Source organism: Pleurodeles waltl, chromosome 1_2, assembly GCF_031143425.1.
Source record: "Pleurodeles waltl isolate 20211129_DDA chromosome 1_2, aPleWal1.hap1.20221129, whole genome shotgun sequence".
NCBI classification, from domain to species: domain Eukaryota; kingdom Metazoa; phylum Chordata; class Amphibia; order Caudata; family Salamandridae; genus Pleurodeles; species Pleurodeles waltl.
The window spans coordinates 690,214,703-690,234,363 of record NC_090437.1 but is presented as its reverse complement, the minus strand read 5'-3'; the positions used below and the strand labels follow the sequence as shown (position 1 = coordinate 690,234,363).

The window sequence follows — 19,661 nt, the reverse complement described above, 5'->3', positions numbered from 1 at the left end:
TTTTAATTTGTGCAATCTAGCAGATGAAAAAATGAAAATTATCCTGGGCAAATTTTTAATTACGGTGGCAAAACTCACGAAATTTCTGGATTTCACAGTATACAACATTTCACATTGCACAGTTCCACATACATTTTTAATTGAGTACCACATTGCGCAGTGGCATAACGAAACTTGACCCCCATCCCTACTCCCCCTGCAAAGAACATGGAGGGGAACCCCTCTGGACTTAATCAGAAGCTCTCTGGCCCGGTTACTGGTTGTGGGGCCCCCTGGAGCTCGATCCCCCGTACTGCAGGGGGGGGCCTTGGTTACGCCACTGACATGGCGTAAAAAAGTATTGCAGAATCTAACAGGACTCTGGCTGACACAGAAAATATCCCACATAGAGATTTTTTTCTGCTCAAACCCGTCTCCTGTCAGTATATGAGAAACCTTTTTATGCATTGTACACACTCACTTAAAAGCCGTGTACAACACAGGCAAATCATATTTTGCTCTAAAAGCGGAGTTTCGCTAAATTGCCATACTGTTCAACTACAGTGCAGCTCAGCTTCAGAGGACCCATCAACATGGAAGACAAGTTGCACAGACTAATGGTTAAGGCCAGGCTTGGGAGGGGCCTGAGTTAATGGGTCAGGAAACCAGTTTGGGTGAGACCAACATTGTTTAACCTTTGGAGGGAGCAAAAGAGCATGGCCTTTTCCCGTTTTCCATTCAAAGCTATGACATTTTGAAAAGCCTCAAACTGACCACTCTTTTTGTAGTTTTCGCCTGTAGGAAACCGGGCAGTGTTTTGGAGAGGAGTTTGAAAGTAGGAACATTTCCCTACCCTACATCTGATGATGCCTGAAGTCAATATTTTTTAATAAAAAATGAAGACTGTGAGCCTTCCCAAGTGGAGGACAAGAATTAAACGCCACTAGGAAGCAGTTGTTTTTTACCTGGTGCCCGTCTCCACTCTAGCCAAGACGTGTGTGTCCTCTCAAAAGACCCAATACACTTGAAATGTTCTTCTGTCATGGAGTTTTGCTAGCCCACAAGAATGTGGGACAGTAAGAACAGAGTAGCGCACTGGACTAGGATGGATAAACTCCTCAAGACAAAAGGGCCGCCTGCTGCTCACAACTTGGGGACCTGTATGCGCTTCTTTCTAAAGTAGGATTAGAGTAAGCTGATTTTCTGGTAGACCACAAAGACACAAAAAGGGCACTGGAAAGGACTGTTGAGAGGCAGACCTGCTGTAACTGGTTTTGCTCTGGTATTTCTGACTGTTAAATGTTGAAGCTTGGAACAGCGTGGTAAACTTCCTCTCACTATGAGCTGGAAAATGTCTCCAGTGGTAAGTGAGGAGTCTGGTGTCAGAACCAAAGACTGAACTTGCACTTGGGAAGGTGAGGACACCATTTACTGGCTTAGGCAAGGTGGAATAGTGGACTGAAAGTTACCTGGCCTGCTGTGAAGTTGTAAAGATGTATACTGAACCTCCATGCACAAGGCCACTGACTGTCATCCAGCACATCTGGTCTGACTGAAGGCAAGAAGCAGCTTGGAGACCTGCTATGCTATGCTACTGGAGTCAGTAAGGAGCAGGAACTTTCACTGATTGTCCTGGCACTATGGGGAAATAGTGGGTAGTGAAATGGTTACTTTGAAACCCTATATCTTAAAAGAGACTAATGCAGTGTTCATTGGTTTAGCTTTATTTTAATGGGAAAATACATTTTACTAAATTGGTTTGAGAGCTTCTCTGAGTGAATTCTCGATTTTATGTTTGTACTGCTGATCCATAAAGCACATTCTCTTAAGTAATCTTACATTTTGGTCTGACGGATAGAAACACAGTTAAAAACAAAACAAAAAAAACAGTGTTTGCCTGCTTAGGAGCAAGTTTTGCATGGGGGTCAAAGAATTTACACTACCAGGTTATCCGACTTGCTACATTCATTGTTTGGCCAGCTGGAGATGGAAGAGCCACACAGGTCTTTTCTGTAGGCTGCGATGGCTGCTAAGTAGGTATTATACGTATCAATTTCCATGCCTAAATCTGTCAGGTACTGGGCAAATGGCACAACATTATCTACAGAGAAAGTTAGTCATTGATGTCCACTCATCTGGATCATATAACAGTCCCCACTCAATGGGCCTGAAACTAGATCATTTTAAATGTAGATCTCAACTTCATCTCTGAAATCAAAGAAACAAACTATCAACTGCAAAACTTCCTCCCTTTTCTCCAAATTAATCACTAAACAGAGCCAACTCAAGATCTGATGACTGAATGCTTGGGATACTGCAATGCGGTCTACACTAGCTTTTCTAAAAAGCTATATGCGGGGCCAGTATCAGTGGAAAAACTGCAGCAAGTCAGAATGTGCCTAGACTCACAGAAATAATCAAGTCAGCCCAGGCTTCAAATTACTCCAGTGATGCCCGGAGCAACTCAGAATAGAATTTGAAACAAACTTAATTGGATAAAAGTCCTTGCTATATCCAAAAATAGATTGCCAAACTGAGGGTATGTACTAACCACAACATTTGTTTGGCGGCCTATAAGACGATCTAACGCTGCTCCCTCAAGAGACTGTCTGACCCAGAACATATTTCTGTATTTGGTGAGGTACATGAACACAGCATTTCAAAAACTCTTTTTCCATGATTCTCTATTGAGTCTTCCTCTTCTCAGGAAGGTACTTGAATTGTTAATTAAGTTTTCCTTAGTATTATAACTCTATTAAGTCTTGTTCATTATAAACCATTGTTTTTATACTTTTTGTTACTCTATTTACATATTCTTAATTAATATTTTCCTTTTGTCATTCTTGTCGGACAGGCTACTTTTATTTAAAGAACGTTTATTATTTTTACTTACACAGAACAGCAAGTATGAAGTTAGGATATATTACATCACATGAGCTTCAATTTAATTCCAGCAAACCGATAACATGAATAAGATTCTGGTGTGACCCATACAACATTACAGTCTCACTGGTAAAAAACTCTCATTCATAATACGCAAACTCATTTCCCACATTTTTCTATTCCACTGTAGAACCTATTATGTAATTCAAGTGAACTTCTCTGGATCGATAGTGAACGTATGTAAGGATGGGACAGGAGCATACAAGAATTACACCACATTGAGACCATCTCAATTCTTTCAATGATAAGGGTGAAGAGAGGAGTTGCTCCTGGTGTTACACAACACTTCACTTTGGACCTCCTAATTAAGCCTGATCTGAGTAATGAGTAAGGGAGGCAATTGCTTTTTTACTTCTGAGCTATACCTATATGCCTTTTTGACCATCCTAATGACAGATCCAGAAATGTATGGGTTTTAACTAATTTAGAGGGTTTTAGTTGATCAAGCAGACAATTCAATGGTTGGAGTTGGTACGTTAAGAGATTTGGGAAAATTCCTTAGGTGTCAATAAACTATATGCTTTATCGATTTAGGCAAGCTGCACAACGATGCATGAAATGTTGTACCACAGAAACTATATTTGGGTGCATTGGAAGGGAGCAGTGACAGGTCTCTAAATTCTTTAGTTACTTTTGTAAATATTTTTTAATATATGTAATTGTATACTATATCTTCTGTTTATTTATTTGAGACAAGGGATGTCAGAATGTGTTTTTAGGTTGTTGCATCACAACTCTACTGTCCCACTCAAGAAACCAGACTACTTATCGCCCGCACATAATTGGGGTTGAAAACTTGCAGGTCATTATCATCTCTCCCCTCACCCCCCAGTTCTTTATATTACATAGAAGAATGCAATAGAAGCCTGCTGCACAGCTGTGACAGTAACATTAAAAAAAACTGCATCATCCAGAGAAATCATACATCATTATGACTTATTAGCCTAGCATCTGTGTGAACACAACAATCTGACTCAAGCCTTACTACACCAGATGGAGAGAGTCAGCCTTGGGGTCAGGAGAAAGAAGGTAAAGGGAAACACCAAGCTTGTTCTTGCAAACCATTACTGTCCAACTACAGAAAGGCACTCAAACATAATATAAAAAGCCTATTTAATCTTAAACTACCAGATATTGTAGCCAGGTTAGTTCCCCTCATAGGATAAGATATTTAATTATGTGAAAATAATTCCTTAGTCAGAACCTCCACAGGCAACCTCACAAGTGTGACATCTCCTGACTTTTTCCAACAAGGACCAGGCACTGTCTGCCTTTACAAACATGTGTACTTGTTGCTCATGCTGTACGCTGAGCTTACCAGGTAACAGAGGTGCCGCCACACCCACCTGTGTGAATTTGTTTCGCATACTCAGAAAAGTTGTGCCTTCTTCACTAGTGTTTCCATGCTGACATCAGCCAAGATAAGTATTCTCTGCAATGGAGTACAACACATCTTCCTTTGGAGCAATCACCAAAAGGGACGCCTCCCTGAGAAAGGATTTCTCCATTTCCCTCTACATTGTCATGAGGAAGGGAGCATTTTCCGATGTCTGAAGCATCTATGGGGGCCAAGAAACCCTCCTTTTTCGTTTCCCTCACTGATGACCATTCTCAGTCAAAGCTTGTGTGCTTCAGATGAATAACATTGTGTACCCAGGAAGGTACAGTCAAGCCCTCAATGCACACGCTATCACTCTGTGTGTATAAATCTCTAACATTCAATTAATGGATCAAGGTCTTCTCTCTAAACAAGGTCTCCAGTCTGCATCAGACTGATTTGTCCAGGAATGTCTTCTACCTGATGTGTTCACCACATTAGACACCAAAGGCAGGGACCACGCAAGACGAGAATAGTACATGCAACCACCTCAGCTCTCCAACTTTCTGCTGTGCCCTTCGTGATGCAGTCTTCAGGCTTGTGATCCTTCCAAAGAGCTTTCTGGTGTCATTTTGGATCTTTATCACTCAGCGCAAGGTGATAACTCCAGAAAAAACAAGACACCAGAGACTACATCTAGATCTACATGCAGGACAAATGCTCCTTCAGTTTCATCAATTCTCCAGCTCTTAACACCATCATACATACACTTCCTCAACAGAGAAGCTTGTGTTAGAGCCTCAGAGCATGGTATCTGTTCCTGTGGGTGGAGAGCCCTGCCTTCAAACACTGCCCTTTACCATTCACCACTGACGTTTAACACCTACTGCAGCACAGCTATCTGCACAATTTAGTGTCTCAAACCAGGGATTTTCTATTTTGTCAGACTCATTGTATCATGTATTTTAGGTTAGGAGGCGATAAGGAGAACTTGGTTTAAAGTCCTGGCAAAATGAATTTTGACTCTTCAGCACAAAGGTAACCCCACCTCATTCATAAAATGTAGTTATGTGCATGAAATAAGGGGTGCCAAAGAGTTTTGTTAATCAAATATTTATACAGGTTGAATGAGATCCTTTTCCAATGTTAAAGTAGATTATATCCTCTGCCAGACTGACATTCGCCACTTGGGCATAAAGACACACTAATCCCCCCGAATAACATATGGATCGAAACAGGGTTTAGTCCGATTTTGTCAAATAGTAATACAAGCCCACATTCATGAAACTCTAGGTCCCAAACTGGGAACCAAATCTGAAGTGCTTGTGCTTAATGAACCTGCATGTGTAATGTAGAAGGGTAATGACCATTTGTTCAGCCACATTCCTGAATAATGATATGCCCTCAGCATGGGCACATAAGTTCAGCAGACTGCCTTTGATGAAAGTGTCCAATAAAAACATCTGCCACACAGAAGAGGCAGAGCCTCTCCCTGAAGTAGATAAAGATTACACACAGAATCAAGAGTTACCCGCAGAGGTCACACATGTCTGGATGACTGATGTTCAGAACTTCCATTCTACTTCTTCTGCTCAGTCAATAATTGTCTTCCAAACATCTGCGTATATCATTTTTGGCACAGTGTTATATGGTCCACTTGTGCACCTCTCCAGCTGCAGATTCAAATGCATCCACATTAGTCTTAAGGCTATGGTCTAATAATGAAGACTGCTGTTTTTTAGTGTTGCTCTTCATGCCCATTATATATAGATTGCCACATAATTAAGGCAGCAGCTTTCTTACAGACCATAGCCGTCCCTTTGTCAGTTGCCACGGATTAGGCAAAAACACCCATCAAATGCTGATATGTGACTGCTGGTGTAGTCATGTACCACCTGGTATTGTCAATATAGGTGGTTCAGCATATCTGAAGTAGAATTTCAGTATGCATTTTGAGCACTGTAACTCCAGCTAATATGAAAGCAAATCTGGGCAATGCCATCACAGCTTTGCAGGTGACAGTAACATATCTAATCACGAGGAGGTGAAGATGGCTACAGCCCGGCGCACACATTATGTCCCAAGATACAAAGCTGCAATGACACTGGAGCCAGTAACAGATGTAACAAGTCATATCTGAACAGCCTGGAGAGTTAGTTATGGTGAAATCATCTCGTCGAATGTCTCCCCTATATTAACCCCCTTTTGGGGTTTACCAGCAAAGCATAAAGCTGCTTGTTGCTGAACACTTGCTGTTATGACTCTGGCCAAATGAATCACACTGGGGCTAAGTGACAGGTGAATAGGAGATGATCCAGTGAGTAGTTACTGTCATACATTCAGTATGGAGTTTACTGACCTCAGACTTGTCAAGTGCTTTTGAAACTGCAAAAACCACCTGTCAATGTTACTCTGGTACAGAGGCATAAGATAAAAAGAGCAACTAGGGATTTCCTAATGGTGCCCACAACTGGAAGGTTCCAAAAATCAGGTCTTTGTATCAAAAAGTACAAAAAAGCTCCACTGGAAGCATGATTGCTAGTTAAGTATTCAGCAATATCATCACTGTAATACTTTTGGCACCACACAAATGACTGCAGAATTGTTCAGTTGCACTGGCAATGGTATTTCATGATGCAGTAGATCAAATTGCGCATGGTGCTGCTGGTAAGGGCTGGTGATTACCAAGACATTCTCTGTGATACTGGTAGCCAGCAACTCCAGGACTTTGATCAGTTCCTGTTCTTCTCTAAAACAAGGGCAACGCCTCGTCATATGGGTCTGCATCTATGAGGTACCCGTTCAGTACAATCGGGATTGTAGGATGCTAGTTCTTATATTTTTTGGTCCTCGAGGGCAGGTTGTACACTTGATGAGGTTGCAGCAGCATCAGTGGCTACCAGAGACATTCAACTAACATAACCATCTCTGTATCACATCTTCCCTTTGCTACACCTTCTGTTTTTGATTTTTGACCATATGGTTAGACTGTGCAAATGGTGTTGTGGTACAACATGACTTCTAACCTTGCTGTGTGGAAAGAAACCTGGTCAAAGAACAATCACGGTCATCATTAGATTCATTTGTCATTGAGGGACTGGAACGGTGAGCAGTTCCTGTCAGTGTTGTAGTCTGTTTATTATCGTCTTCAACTTCTTCCAATTCTCCTTGCCCCTGACCTGCTGCCAAGAACTAATCCTTCCCTGCAGCTCTAGAATCAGTATTCTGATAATGATCTGGCCCAATGAAAACAAAAATTATCTTCAACTGTTTTTTCTCGCCAATATTTTTAAAAGGTCTGCATTCTGGGGGAACACAAATCCCAATTAAGCCACAAATATGAGTTTGCGCCCACATCTGCATTTCAATTTGGGTACGATTTGCATACCCCAATGGCTTTGCCCACACGATTTCTGACAATTGAAACCTGGCACAAATGGAGTACGCATAGTGCACAAAATATGAGTTTAAGCTTCTCAAAATGGAGGAAACCACACACAGCTAGAGCGCTCTGTAACTCGGATTAAACTTAACCCGAAACCTAAATGAGTTAGGAGATTCAAAGACGACTTCAAGGAAATTTAGTTTACTCAGGACAAGCGCACGGTATAGACCGTATATATCTATGGAGAAATGATCATTAGTCTATAGAGAATAGCATTTCTTATGGGATAAACTGTTGAACTTCACAAATGACCACTGCTTCACACATGTACGTTTGTTATGCTTTTTATTTCATGACACAGTGCACTTTGGAGCAAAACGTCAGAAAAGGGGTATCCTTACGATAGCTAAACTCCAAGGTACACCTCTGATAACTCAGTTGGTAAACACAGGAAAAAGATACCTACCAATAGATTTTCAGGCTTTATGTCTCTGTGCACAATGTTGAGACTGTGGAGGTACTTCAGTGCACTGGCCAGGTTGTATACCATTGCACTACCGTCACGCTCAGTGTATTTCGTTGAGGAGGTGATGGCATCAAAAAGATCCCCTCCCTTAAGTAGAGAAAAACAAGCGGTCACTAATCATAAGCAAATCCGGACTGCATGCCCCACCAACACAGATAAGACAAAGCAACTTGGTCACAAAGTTGAATATTCTGCTCTATCATGATTTAACATATGCTCAATAGTGCCTCAATAGTGAATGATGGACAAATTGTAAGTACAGCACGTACAATCAAGTAAAGATTGTGTTCATTAGATGAATATGGCATAAGACAATTGTGTTTTCCTTAAACATGTAAGTATGACTTTTTGCTGAAGTCGTTTGATTGTCGTATTTATGCATCAGACAAAAGACTGCTTCATGGATTGATCAAAATAGAGATAAGCAGCAAAAAAAGGTTACAAAGAGACACCTATAAATAAATGGATGGGTATATTTTAAGAGCTTGCTAGCCAGATACAGGCAAACGTATTTTTAGTTTCTATGATGCAAAGATGGAAACAGATGACGATCTAGATGGATAGATAGATTAATAGATCGACAGACAAGCAGACAAAAAGCACTCAGAAAGAGACACAGGTTTATGAGCACAAAAAGCATTATTGAAAAGTGGATACTTCTCATGTTTTTAAGTTTTGCTTTAATCATTAGATAATGTTGATTTGCGTAGCCTCTAAACATCATTCAACCAACAATCGTGTGAAAATGACAGACAACAGCTGCAGATATTCAGGCTGTAGTTACTTAGTAATATGTCCGCATTTCGGCCCCTAAAAGGGGGTCTTCATCAATACAGTCTGTTAAATGTACCTCCATTAACTTGAAAGATGTTCAAAGTCAATTACAATCACCTAGAAACATGTTCAAAGGCAAAAAGAATCTGCTTAAGAAGGTCCAGGAAAAGTCCTCAAGGAACTACTTAAAGACAAACCAACTGGAGAGAAGCTCCCTTTTACATGTGCTCAAAGGATTCACTTGACTCATCAGATGCGCAGACAGATTCTATTTGACTCCAAACATTTTTCAAGTTGACGGAGATGCATCTAATACACCATCCTGATAAAGACCCCAAAGAATTAATCTTTAAGGGGTCAAAATACTGACACATCACATCCTCTGGACTGCCAGATTATGGATTTACTATCCAACTGGTGGAATTTAGGTATTGGACATTTTCCCCTACAAACTCTGCTAGGTCAGACATCCATCTGTATCTTACCTCTTTTGTTTACATTTGTTCACAACTCGTGAGCAACACACTATTACACCTCACTACTACCCTTGAGAGAACCTCTTAACGCTATGATTTATTTTGTATATATCTGTACATTTTTTATACCACATTAATATTGTGGTATTATTCGAATATCGAAACTCGAACATATTGCAATTTTCTTGGACTCTGCCACTGCTTTGTTCACAGGAAACAGTATTCGGAGAGGATTTAAATTCACTTTCCGTATATTCCCATTTTTCTTATTTGAAAGTATCTGTAAGGACCATTCTAACGGGACTCCTGCTTAGTTCTAATGATATATATATATATATATTGATTTATGGGTCCAGCATTGGTCGTTGCTAAGAGAATCATAGCAAAGCAATGGAAAGCAGGTGTGCCTCCCAGCACCAAGAAATGGCTCTGTGATGTTCAAAAATAGATCAGAGCAAAGTTAACAACACTTTTGAAACACAGGCAGGAGGAAGACAACATAGCTACTGATGCCCGAGACACCACTCTGTTGGAAATGTCCGCTAAAACTGAACAGACACCTTTAAAACTACATACTTGGTAGACAATATACCAGGTAAAGAGGTTGGAATACCATGTTATTTTTGTCAAAAACCCATATCGATGTTTTGAATTAGTTATATGTGCACTGGGGACCGAGATATGTTATGTTTGTAAAACATTTTGAAAACAATTTACATTTAACATCGCCGGCTTGAAAACGGAATGTATAAGTATGCAACACTGCCACCAAATTATAAACAGAAGGATTCCATGGCTTAAAGGGCCGAGTCTGTGCAAATCACAGGAGACATGGTGTTTTATTTTATTTTGGACTAAAATGAATGTCATGGTGACTGTACGGAGTCTGGCGCTCCACAACAAAGGAAGCCTAACATATATTATGTTATGAACATTTATAGAGCGCATAGCTACCCTAATGCCTCCCAGCGCTACATAGAAATCTTCCAACAACAATGCTTTAGGGGCCGAGAGTTAGTACAGCCATGTTTTTAGTAGCCAAGGGAAACAGGTAGGGAGTTCCAGAGCTTGGCTCCGAGATAGGACATGGATCTTCCATCCCATGTGGCCTTTTTTATTGGCGGGATTCCGTCTATGATGATGCTCAATTCTGTATGAATATATTATGATCACATGTTCAATTAAAAAAATATAAAGAATTATGGACAAAAGGCTGACATAGGAGGGTCAGCACATAGTGTAAACATGGCACAACTCTCCAAGAACAAGAGGACCTTACAAACCCACGTACATACACACTACACAGAGGCTAGACAGCCACGGAGATGGGTACTAAAGTGTACACAATGCAAAGACAACCACCATCTTTCTCCTGCTTTGCATGGTACAGATGCACCCCCCCTACCAGCACATACAAATTCTGTTGGAACAGCATCAGTATTGTTGTGAGAGGAGGATAATTCTATCTCGTCCAATTATGATAGAGAAAAAAGTAAATTAATTTAGGAAGGTACTGAAATAAACCAAACAGATTAACTATTATTGCACCTACTTCAAAGTCTTGTAGATCAACATAGTTGCAGGTGGCACTGAAACCACTTGTCCAAAAGTTACAACTAAGTATGATCTTAAAAGCCAAGAAACCTAGTTAAAAACAAATATCCAGACAGTGATGAGTTATTTTTATCGAGACGTCCATTACTGATCTAGCATAAATACCATTTACACAGCTGCAAAGCTGCCTTCTGTCAGTGTGGAAGGAAACTGTCACTGCTTTACGTATGGTAGGTAGCATCTGTATACAAGACAGGTAGCCCAATGTCGGGAGACCATAGATGTGACTGAATACGTACTTCTTTTGTGTATAACAATTCACCGAGAAAAATCTTATTTTTAACATGTTATTGGTTCAGCAATAAAAAGCAGCAACATCATGTGCATGTTTGCATTTTGAAGTCTCCAAGAAGTGATTATGTGATTGTGTCTTCCCAGACTGATCCTGTAGTCCTATTACAACCTGCATCCTGCATGGATAACATGAGCAAAATCTGCAATCGCCTTACCTTCACTAATTCCATCACCATGTAGAGCTCTGTCGGCGTGTCCATCTCCTCTATCAGCATGATAATATTCGGATGCTTAACCTGCCGCAGTATGGCGACCTCATTTTCAATCAGGTGCTCCTGTATAAGAAACAAGGTTGTGCTGTTTCATTTGCCATAACATAAAACACATTCGAAACTAGGACCATCCTGCGGATGCCACGAAAATGAAAGGCGTGATTCACACGTTAAAGTCAATTTTAAAATTCTTTACAGTGTATTAATGAGTCATAAGTACGACCTGGAGGTGCCTCAAAGTAGCTAATGAGAAACTGTAGTTTTGGGGTAATAAACTGTGTGGACCCTATGGAAGAAACTGACATCCAACATCATGCCTTTCCCTCACTTCCTCCGATCCTGCAAATAATGTATGCATTGAGACATGCATGATTTAATGATGTTCTTTTTTGCTAACTGACCAAAGGAGCAGGCATCTACACTTCTGCAGTCCTGTCAGGCGCCAATTGTGAGCTTCCTTCTTGTAATCCTCCTAATTTCCATCCTTCTGCCACCTCAATGCCTGTCTACCTCCCTCCACGTCATGGTGTTCACCAGCAGCACTTCCCTGCGTTAGGTGATCGCAATGTGGTGACAAGTATGTGCAGGAGAAAGTTTTTAACTGAGGATCTGAGCCCCTGGGCTTGTGTTCCTTTTTATTTATACTAAAAATTGTGCTCAACATAACAGGAATGGATTGTGCATTGAACACGTTACTTACCTTTAGTAAAACTCGTTCTGGTATAGACTAGCCAGCTGCAGATTCTTCACATCTTGAATATTCCACAGGTGTCAGACTGGACCCGAAACGTTTCAGCTGTACCTCTGTGCGCTGTTAGGTGGTGCCTTGACACCACATTAACACCATTCCACTCCGGAATGGATGTGCAGAACCTATATAGGCGCCACTCCAGCACTCCATGCCCTTAGATGCAGAGCTCCATTTGCAAATTGGTTGTGACCAGTATGCAGATTCCTATACTTGGGATCTTATTAATGGATAGAGTCCATTCGAAGAAAATGGAGGACGGGACAGTCAGTGAGGAATCTGTGGCTAGCTAAAGCCTCTACCAAAAAGAACGTTACCAAAGGTAAGGAACTTGTTCTTCTGATTGTGACTTACAGCTGCATATTCCTCACCTTTTGATCAGATACCAAGCCAGTATGTATTGGGAGGTGGGTCTGTGGCTAGCCTCAACCAGAAAACCTTGCAGGACCAAGAGGGCAAAATGCCCCTCTTGGTGAACCTACCATCCAGGCATTAGTGCTTTGTGAACATATGGAAGGACAGGAACTTGGTATGCTAATGCACTGATAATACCTTTAGACCTGATAGAATAAGCACTTAGGGCCTGATTTAGATCCTGGCAGCCCAGTCGCAAATGTGATGGATATCCTGTTGGCCGTTTTAAGATCTCCATAGCATATTATGGGATTGTAATATAGCAGACAGGATATCTGTCACGTATGTGACAGAGTATTCTCCACAGCCAAGATCTAAATCAGGCCCCTTAGTCTTTCCGTAGGCTGATTTTTAGACCAATGCGCAGCTGATTTTAATGCAGAGTACGATCCAGCAGGAGGCTGTTTTCTTCTGCACAGCCTTGCTCCTTTTTCGCTCAAGAGAACCCCACGAAGAGCTGATAGATCACCTGATGTTCTCTAATCCGATCTATGTTAAGGATCAGCTCTCTCTTGGGGGTCCAAATGATGGAGTCTCTCCTCCTCCTTACACAGGTGGGGAGCAGCATAAAACACCAGTAAGGTGATGTTCTGAGTGACATGGAAAGATGTCATAATTTTAGGCAAGAAAGATGCCAGTGTCTGTAAAACCAGCTTGTCTGGGAAGAAGCTAGTGGGTGTATGGCAGGTTGACACAAGGGGTGGTGTACAGCACGTTCACACAAAGAGCTTGAGTGACTTACATGCCGCTTGATTTTATGGTGATAAAGGAACACTGCCTTGATGGTGAAGACCTGCAAGTAACAGCTGTGAAGTGCCTCAAATGAAGAAGACATCAGCAATGTGAGGACCAAGTTCTGGTTCCACTGTGGCATGACATAGGGAGAGGGAGGAAACAAATGTTGTAAACCTGTCGAAAAGAACACAATAACCGGAGACTTAAAGAGGACCGATCTGGAAACCACATAAAAAGGTCAATAGAGCCAAAATGTACCCTTTAACCTTGCCCAGAGCAAGGCCTTGCAGGGCTAATGACAAAACAAATAACAAAATGTCAACTAATTTTGCCTTAAGGGGTCCTATCTGCAGAGGACCACACAAAGCCACAAATAGGTCAAAACCACTGCATGTACAGTTTTTGTCGAAGGATGCTTGGCGGTCCAGATGACATTAATCACACCCAGAGGAAGATCAACGGTGTTCAGCTATAGCCGCTCAGTCTCCAAGCCTTAAGATGGAGATAGTGAAGGTCCTGGTGTAGAACTCTGCTGTGCTGCTGCAACAGCAGATCCTCTTAGAGGGGGAGCCTGAACAGTGGAGAAAGTCTCATGCACAGGAGTTCTGGATAACAAACTCTCCATGTCAAGTCTGGGCCCCCTAGGATTACTTGGGCCTGGTCAGTCCTGAACTTTTTGAGAACTTGGGACAGTGGTGGTATTGGCAGAAAGGCATGCTGGAGTCCACTTAAGGCAGACAAATTGCACATTCTCGACAATGGTGAACAGATCGATCCAAGGTTCTCCCCATTCATAGAAGAGACTTTACACCACCTCTGGTGGGCACCTGTCACTCATGATCCACTAGGCGCAATGGCTAAGCTCTTCCACCTGGCATTTAACAATCCTGTCAGGTGATTCACCACCAGGAGAATGCCTTGGTGGTACAGTCATTTCCAGAGGATCAAGGCCTCCTGGCACAAGGTCTGCGACTCCTCCCCGCTCTGCTTTTTGCAGTACCACATGGCAGTGGTGTTGTCCATCAGAACCTATACCAACCTCTCCTTCATGGGTGAAAGGCTTTGAACAGATGGGCTTCAGCTCCAGAAGGTTAATATAGAGCCAGGACTCTGCGAGAAACCTGAAGCACAGAATCTCCACCTCTCCCACATGCCCACTCCAACCCAGAAGCTATGCATCAGTCACCACTGTCAGCTACGAGCGGGGAAGAGAGAGGTGACTGGCACTTATCCAATTACTGTTGAGCAACCACTACAGCAGTTTTGTTTGCAGTTTCCTCTGAAATCTGAACATGGTCAGAGATATCCTATTGATGTTGGGCCTACTGAGGCTTCAGATCCAACTGCAGAGCTCAAATTGGTCACCTGGTGTGCTGGAGTAGCAGGATGCAACAGGCCTTCAATCCCAGCAACCTTAGAGTTAACATTACTGAAATCCAGGTAAGAGTCTGAAAGATCAGGATCAGAGCCTGAAAGATCAAGATCAGAGCCTGAATATCCAAGGCTCTCTTTCCCAGAGAAAAGCCACACAACTGAACTGTGTCCTGAATGGCTCAGGGGCACATGGGAATGAGTCAGGTGTGACTTTAGCAAATTGATGTACTGAACCCAAAAGATTACAGGAGAGCTAGTCAAAGTTAGGGGAAGACTGGCACCTCTGACCTCCGAAGGTGTGTGCCACCACCATCATCTCTTTTGTGAACATACGAGGGGCACTGGTGAGACCAAAGGGGAGCACAGAACTGAAAACACTGGTGCCTCACCATGAAATGGAAGTAGCACAGATGGGTTTAGGGCAATAAGCATCCTGCAGGCCCAATGCCACCATCCAGCCTTTAGGGTTGAGAGTAGACAAGACCTGGGTCAGTGTGAGTATTCCAAATTTTTTCTTCCGGATAAAGGTTTTGAAGGGGCGCAGGTCTAAAACTGGACGAAGGCCTTCCTTCTTTTTTTTTGCACCAGAAAAGTAGCAAGCATAGCAAACATAGCCTACTTCTGGGGCAGGTACCCTCTCAATAGCCAAAACTATAATGGCGGTGCACCACCAGGTAAACAGGAGTATAAATATGATATACAAAAAGTCCAAATCTCCTTTGATAAGAGTGAAACAAATCTTCTTCTTTATTGTTTATTTGTTTCCTTCCACATCCAAAGCATATTTTCACAAAGATCTTGTTACAGCATTATAATGACAGCCAATGCGTTTCGCCCTTTACCATAGGGCTTCTTCAGGGCTGTTTTTCAGGCAAGTGGCCGTCTCTACATAAAGCCAAGCCACAACATACAGGGCTGCCTGGGTGATGGATTCCTCAATGGGTACTTTCAAAGATTTAGTACAGGCTTTACCAGCTGATCAGGTTGCTCCATCTTTATTAGATTTAACTAGGGCCCTAGCGGGATTAAAGAAGGAAGTTCTTTCCTTGAAGCAAGAGAACATGGAGTTGCACACTGAACTACAGCGGTATAAACCCCCTGGTGAGGAGTCAAACTAAAACAAAGATCTCCAGTACTACAGGCCCCTTGGTTTGACCAGTCTAATCATGTTCCTAGACCCGATTCAGGCCCAACGACTTCCACCATACAACCCATGCAGGTAATGGTCACAACACCAACCCGTGCCCTTAGCTGCTCCAGAAAGGTTTTTTGGAGATAGCGCCAAGGTCAACATTTTTCTTAACCAGTGCCAGCTACAGTTTTTGTGTCGAGCAGCTGCATTCCCCAACGATGCTGCAAAGGTAGCATTTATTATCTCTTATTTGGGAGGCAATGCAGCTAATTGGTCTACTCCGCTGGTGGAGTGCAATGACCCTATAATGTATGATTTCAACCGGTTCAAGGAAGCCTTGCGGAAACTGTTCGTCAAACACCTCTTCATGCAAGCCAGTGAGTTGCTGAATTTGCGCCACCTCTTTCAATCTGTTGGTGGCAGAGACTGAGTGGCCCGAGGAGAAGAAGACCTCCCTCTTCTATCGTGGCCTTCAGGACGATCTCAAGGATGTTCTAGCCCAAACTGTGGAACCTCCTACGGAGTGTTTTGAGTTCACTGACCTGGTGGTACGATTTGATCACCGCTTGAGTGAACGTAAGGGAACAAAAATTCCAGGGTGACACACGCTTACTGGTGCTCAAAACTGAGAAAAAGGATTCCACCATTCCAACTCATGATATACCTGAGCCCATGCAAATTGGCAGTGTGCGGGCCCACTATCTAAGGAAGAGAAAGAACGTAGGAAAAAATTGAAACTGTTTATACTGCAGTAAGGCAGGGCATTTTAGTCGGGAATGTCCTAACAAGCCTACTGCTCCAAAGAAAGCCTGAATACTCTTTTCCTGACCAGGCAGAAAACTAACTGGCTCGATAACTTCTGAGACCATTTTATCAAGCGCTTCTTTCAATATGGTGTCACATCTTCTGGCTAATACCACCAGTCCAGTACCTCGCCATCTAACTCTTATTGTGACATTAGCGTTGTCCCCTCAGGTTCGTAAGGTAATTCCCATATTGCTTGACTCTGGGGCTACCAGAAACTTTTTAGACTTGGGTTTGGCTAAAACCCTAAATATTACGACTGTCAGAAAAGACGTCCCTGAACCAGTCAGAGCCGTGGATTGCTCAGAATTGTCCTCTGGGCTTATCGTTTATCAAACAACACCCTTGTCCTTGTTTGCTTTGTGGAAACAACCATACAGAACAAATTCAGTTTGACCTCATAGATACCCCAGTATTTGGAGACATTTTGGGGATACCCCGGCTTCAGTTACACAATCCCAAAATTGACTGGGCAGCAAGGACAGTGACATTAGACTCTAAACATTGCTGGCACTCCTGTTACCAAGACAAACCATTACTAGTGACACCCTTGCATTGTGGGTCCACTCAAAGTACGGCTATCAAGCCGGACGACACACTGGCCATTGCTGCACTGTATAAAGACTTCAATGATGTCTTTAGTGAACAGAAGGCCACCCAGCTGCTGCCACATAAGTCACACAATTGTCGTATAGACTTGATTCCAGGGGCAACGTTACCATGTAGTAGGGTGTATGCTCTTTCTGAGCCTGAGAATCGATACCTGCGAGACTACCTGTATAATCTATTGGCTAAGGGTTTCATTCACCATTTAAAGTAACCAGTATCGTTGTCTTTGTTCTTCGTGCCCAAGAAGAATCGCGAGCTGCGCGCCTGTATAGATTATCGTGCAGTAAACAAAGTGACCATTAAAAAAAATAAAAATAAAAAAAATAAAAACGGTATCCACTTCTGTTGATCCTGGTACTTTTAGATGAGGTACGTTAGTCGACCCATTTATACTAAACTCGACCTCCGGAGCGCCTACCATTTGATCCGAGTGATGAAGGGGGATGAGTGGAAGACGGCGTTCCAAACTAAATTCGGACTCTTCTAGTACATAGGGATGCCCTTCGGGTTGTGTAACGCTCCTGCAGCGTTTCAATTTTTCATCAATGAAGTGCTGCAGGAGTTTCTGGATATCTGTGTAGTGGTATACATAGACGACATTTTGATCTACTCGTCTTCCACTGAGGAACATATAGGGCATGAAAGAGCGGTTTTACAACGGCTTCGTGAGCATCATCTCTTCGCCAAGCTGGAAAAATGTGTTTTTCACGCTACAACTGTAGAATTCCTGGGATATGTGATCACTCCCGATGGAATTTCCATGGATAGGTCCAAGGTACAGGCCATCCTGGATTGGGTAGCCCCAAGATCCATCAAGGAAGTGCTACAGTTTTTGGGCTTCGCAAATTTTTGTCAGAGATTTATACCTCACTTTTCTACCGTGGTATCTCCCATAACTCGTCTCCTACGAAAGGGGGTTAAGTTCCTCTGGGATGCAGAAGCTGAGAAAGCCTTCCAACATCTTCAAAACACATTCACTGAAGCACCCATTCTCCATCATCTTGATCTGGCTCAGCCATTTTTCGTGGAAGCAGACGCTTCCCAAATGGCAGTGGGTGGTGTCTTGTCCCAAAGAGATCCTGAGACTGGGCATTTCCATCCAGTAGCTTACTTCTCAAAGAAATTGCTACCCACAGAGCAAAATTACACAGTGGCGGAGCGGGAACTTCTGGCCATCAAGCTTGCCTTCCAGGAATGGCGTCACTACCTACTAGGAGCTACAAACCGTAACTATATACACAGATCACCGTAATTTACAGTTTTTTCAAGCAACCAAGGCCCAGTCACCTCGTCAATTAGGCTGACATCTATTCTTTAAAGAGTTTGACTTCGTATTCACCTATAGGCCCAGTACTACACAACAAAAGGCAGACATGTTGTCTAGGATGGGTTTCTCCTCTGATGTTGCGCTAGAACAAGTCAGAAGCATTATATCCCCAGAAAAAATCGTGGCTGTATGCACTTCCCAAGAGTTGCTTGAGAAAATACGGGTAGCCCAACACAAGGTTCCCTGTTCAACTGATGTGTATGAAAAAGAGGGTTTAATATACCATGCTGATCAGTTGTACGTCCCTACCAAAGAATTACAGGATACAGTGTTATATTGGGGGACATGATTCTGTCCTCGCAGGTCACCCGGGTAAGAAAAAGATGTTAGATCCCTGTCAAAGATGGTTTTGGTGGCCCACACTTGTGCAGGATGTCAGAAGCTACGTCTAGACTTGTTCCACCTGTGTTCGGGATAAAACCCCACATACTCCAGCCACAGGATTGTTACTTCCCATGCCGATTCAGGTGGCCCCATGGCATACCATAAGTATGGATTTTATTTCTGATCTCCCAGCTTCGAATGGACACACCGTCATATGGGTGGTTGTAGATTACCTAACTAAAATGGCTCATTTTGCTCCATTAAAATGCCTCCCTACGGCTTCCAAGCTCTCTGATTTCTTTGTCCAACACATTGTACGGCTTCATGGGTTGCCCACCACAATTGTTTCCGATGGTGGCCCCCAATTTATAGCACGGTTTTGGCGCAGCTTCTGTTCCTCTGTCAGTATGAACGTCCGCTTGTCCTCTGCCTATCATCCACAAACGGATGGGCAGACGGAATGTGCCAACCAATCGCTGGAGCAAATCTTGAGATGTTACATTGACACATGGTGTACTGAGTGGGATAAGGCTTTACCTCTTGTTGAATTTGTATATAACAGTATCCACATGGCTCCAGGAGTATCCCCATTTTACTGTCTGTTTGGTCTGCACCCAATAATGCTACCTATAACTGGACCCCAAACATACATTAGTCCCATTAGTACAGAAAC

General features: G+C 42.6%; 1 protein-coding gene across 5 annotated transcripts in view; it reads right to left on the bottom strand.

Moving 5' to 3' along the window:
• DCLK2 (doublecortin like kinase 2) overlaps positions 1 to 19,661 on the bottom strand; it is a 482,935-nt gene that overhangs the window by 73,331 nt on the left and 389,943 nt on the right. For all 5 annotated transcript variants that reach the window (XR_011205402.1, XM_069242636.1, XM_069242637.1 and 2 more), the window contains 2 exons: positions 11,465 to 11,584; positions 8,092 to 8,238 (listed from right to left, as the gene is read on the bottom strand). Coding sequence is in view for 4 of the 5 variants with exons in the window: in XM_069242636.1 (XP_069098737.1) it covers positions 8,092 to 8,238; positions 11,465 to 11,584 (267 nt within the window). In the remaining variant the exon portion in view is untranslated. The remainder of the gene's footprint in view (positions 1 to 8,091; positions 8,239 to 11,464; positions 11,585 to 19,661) is intronic.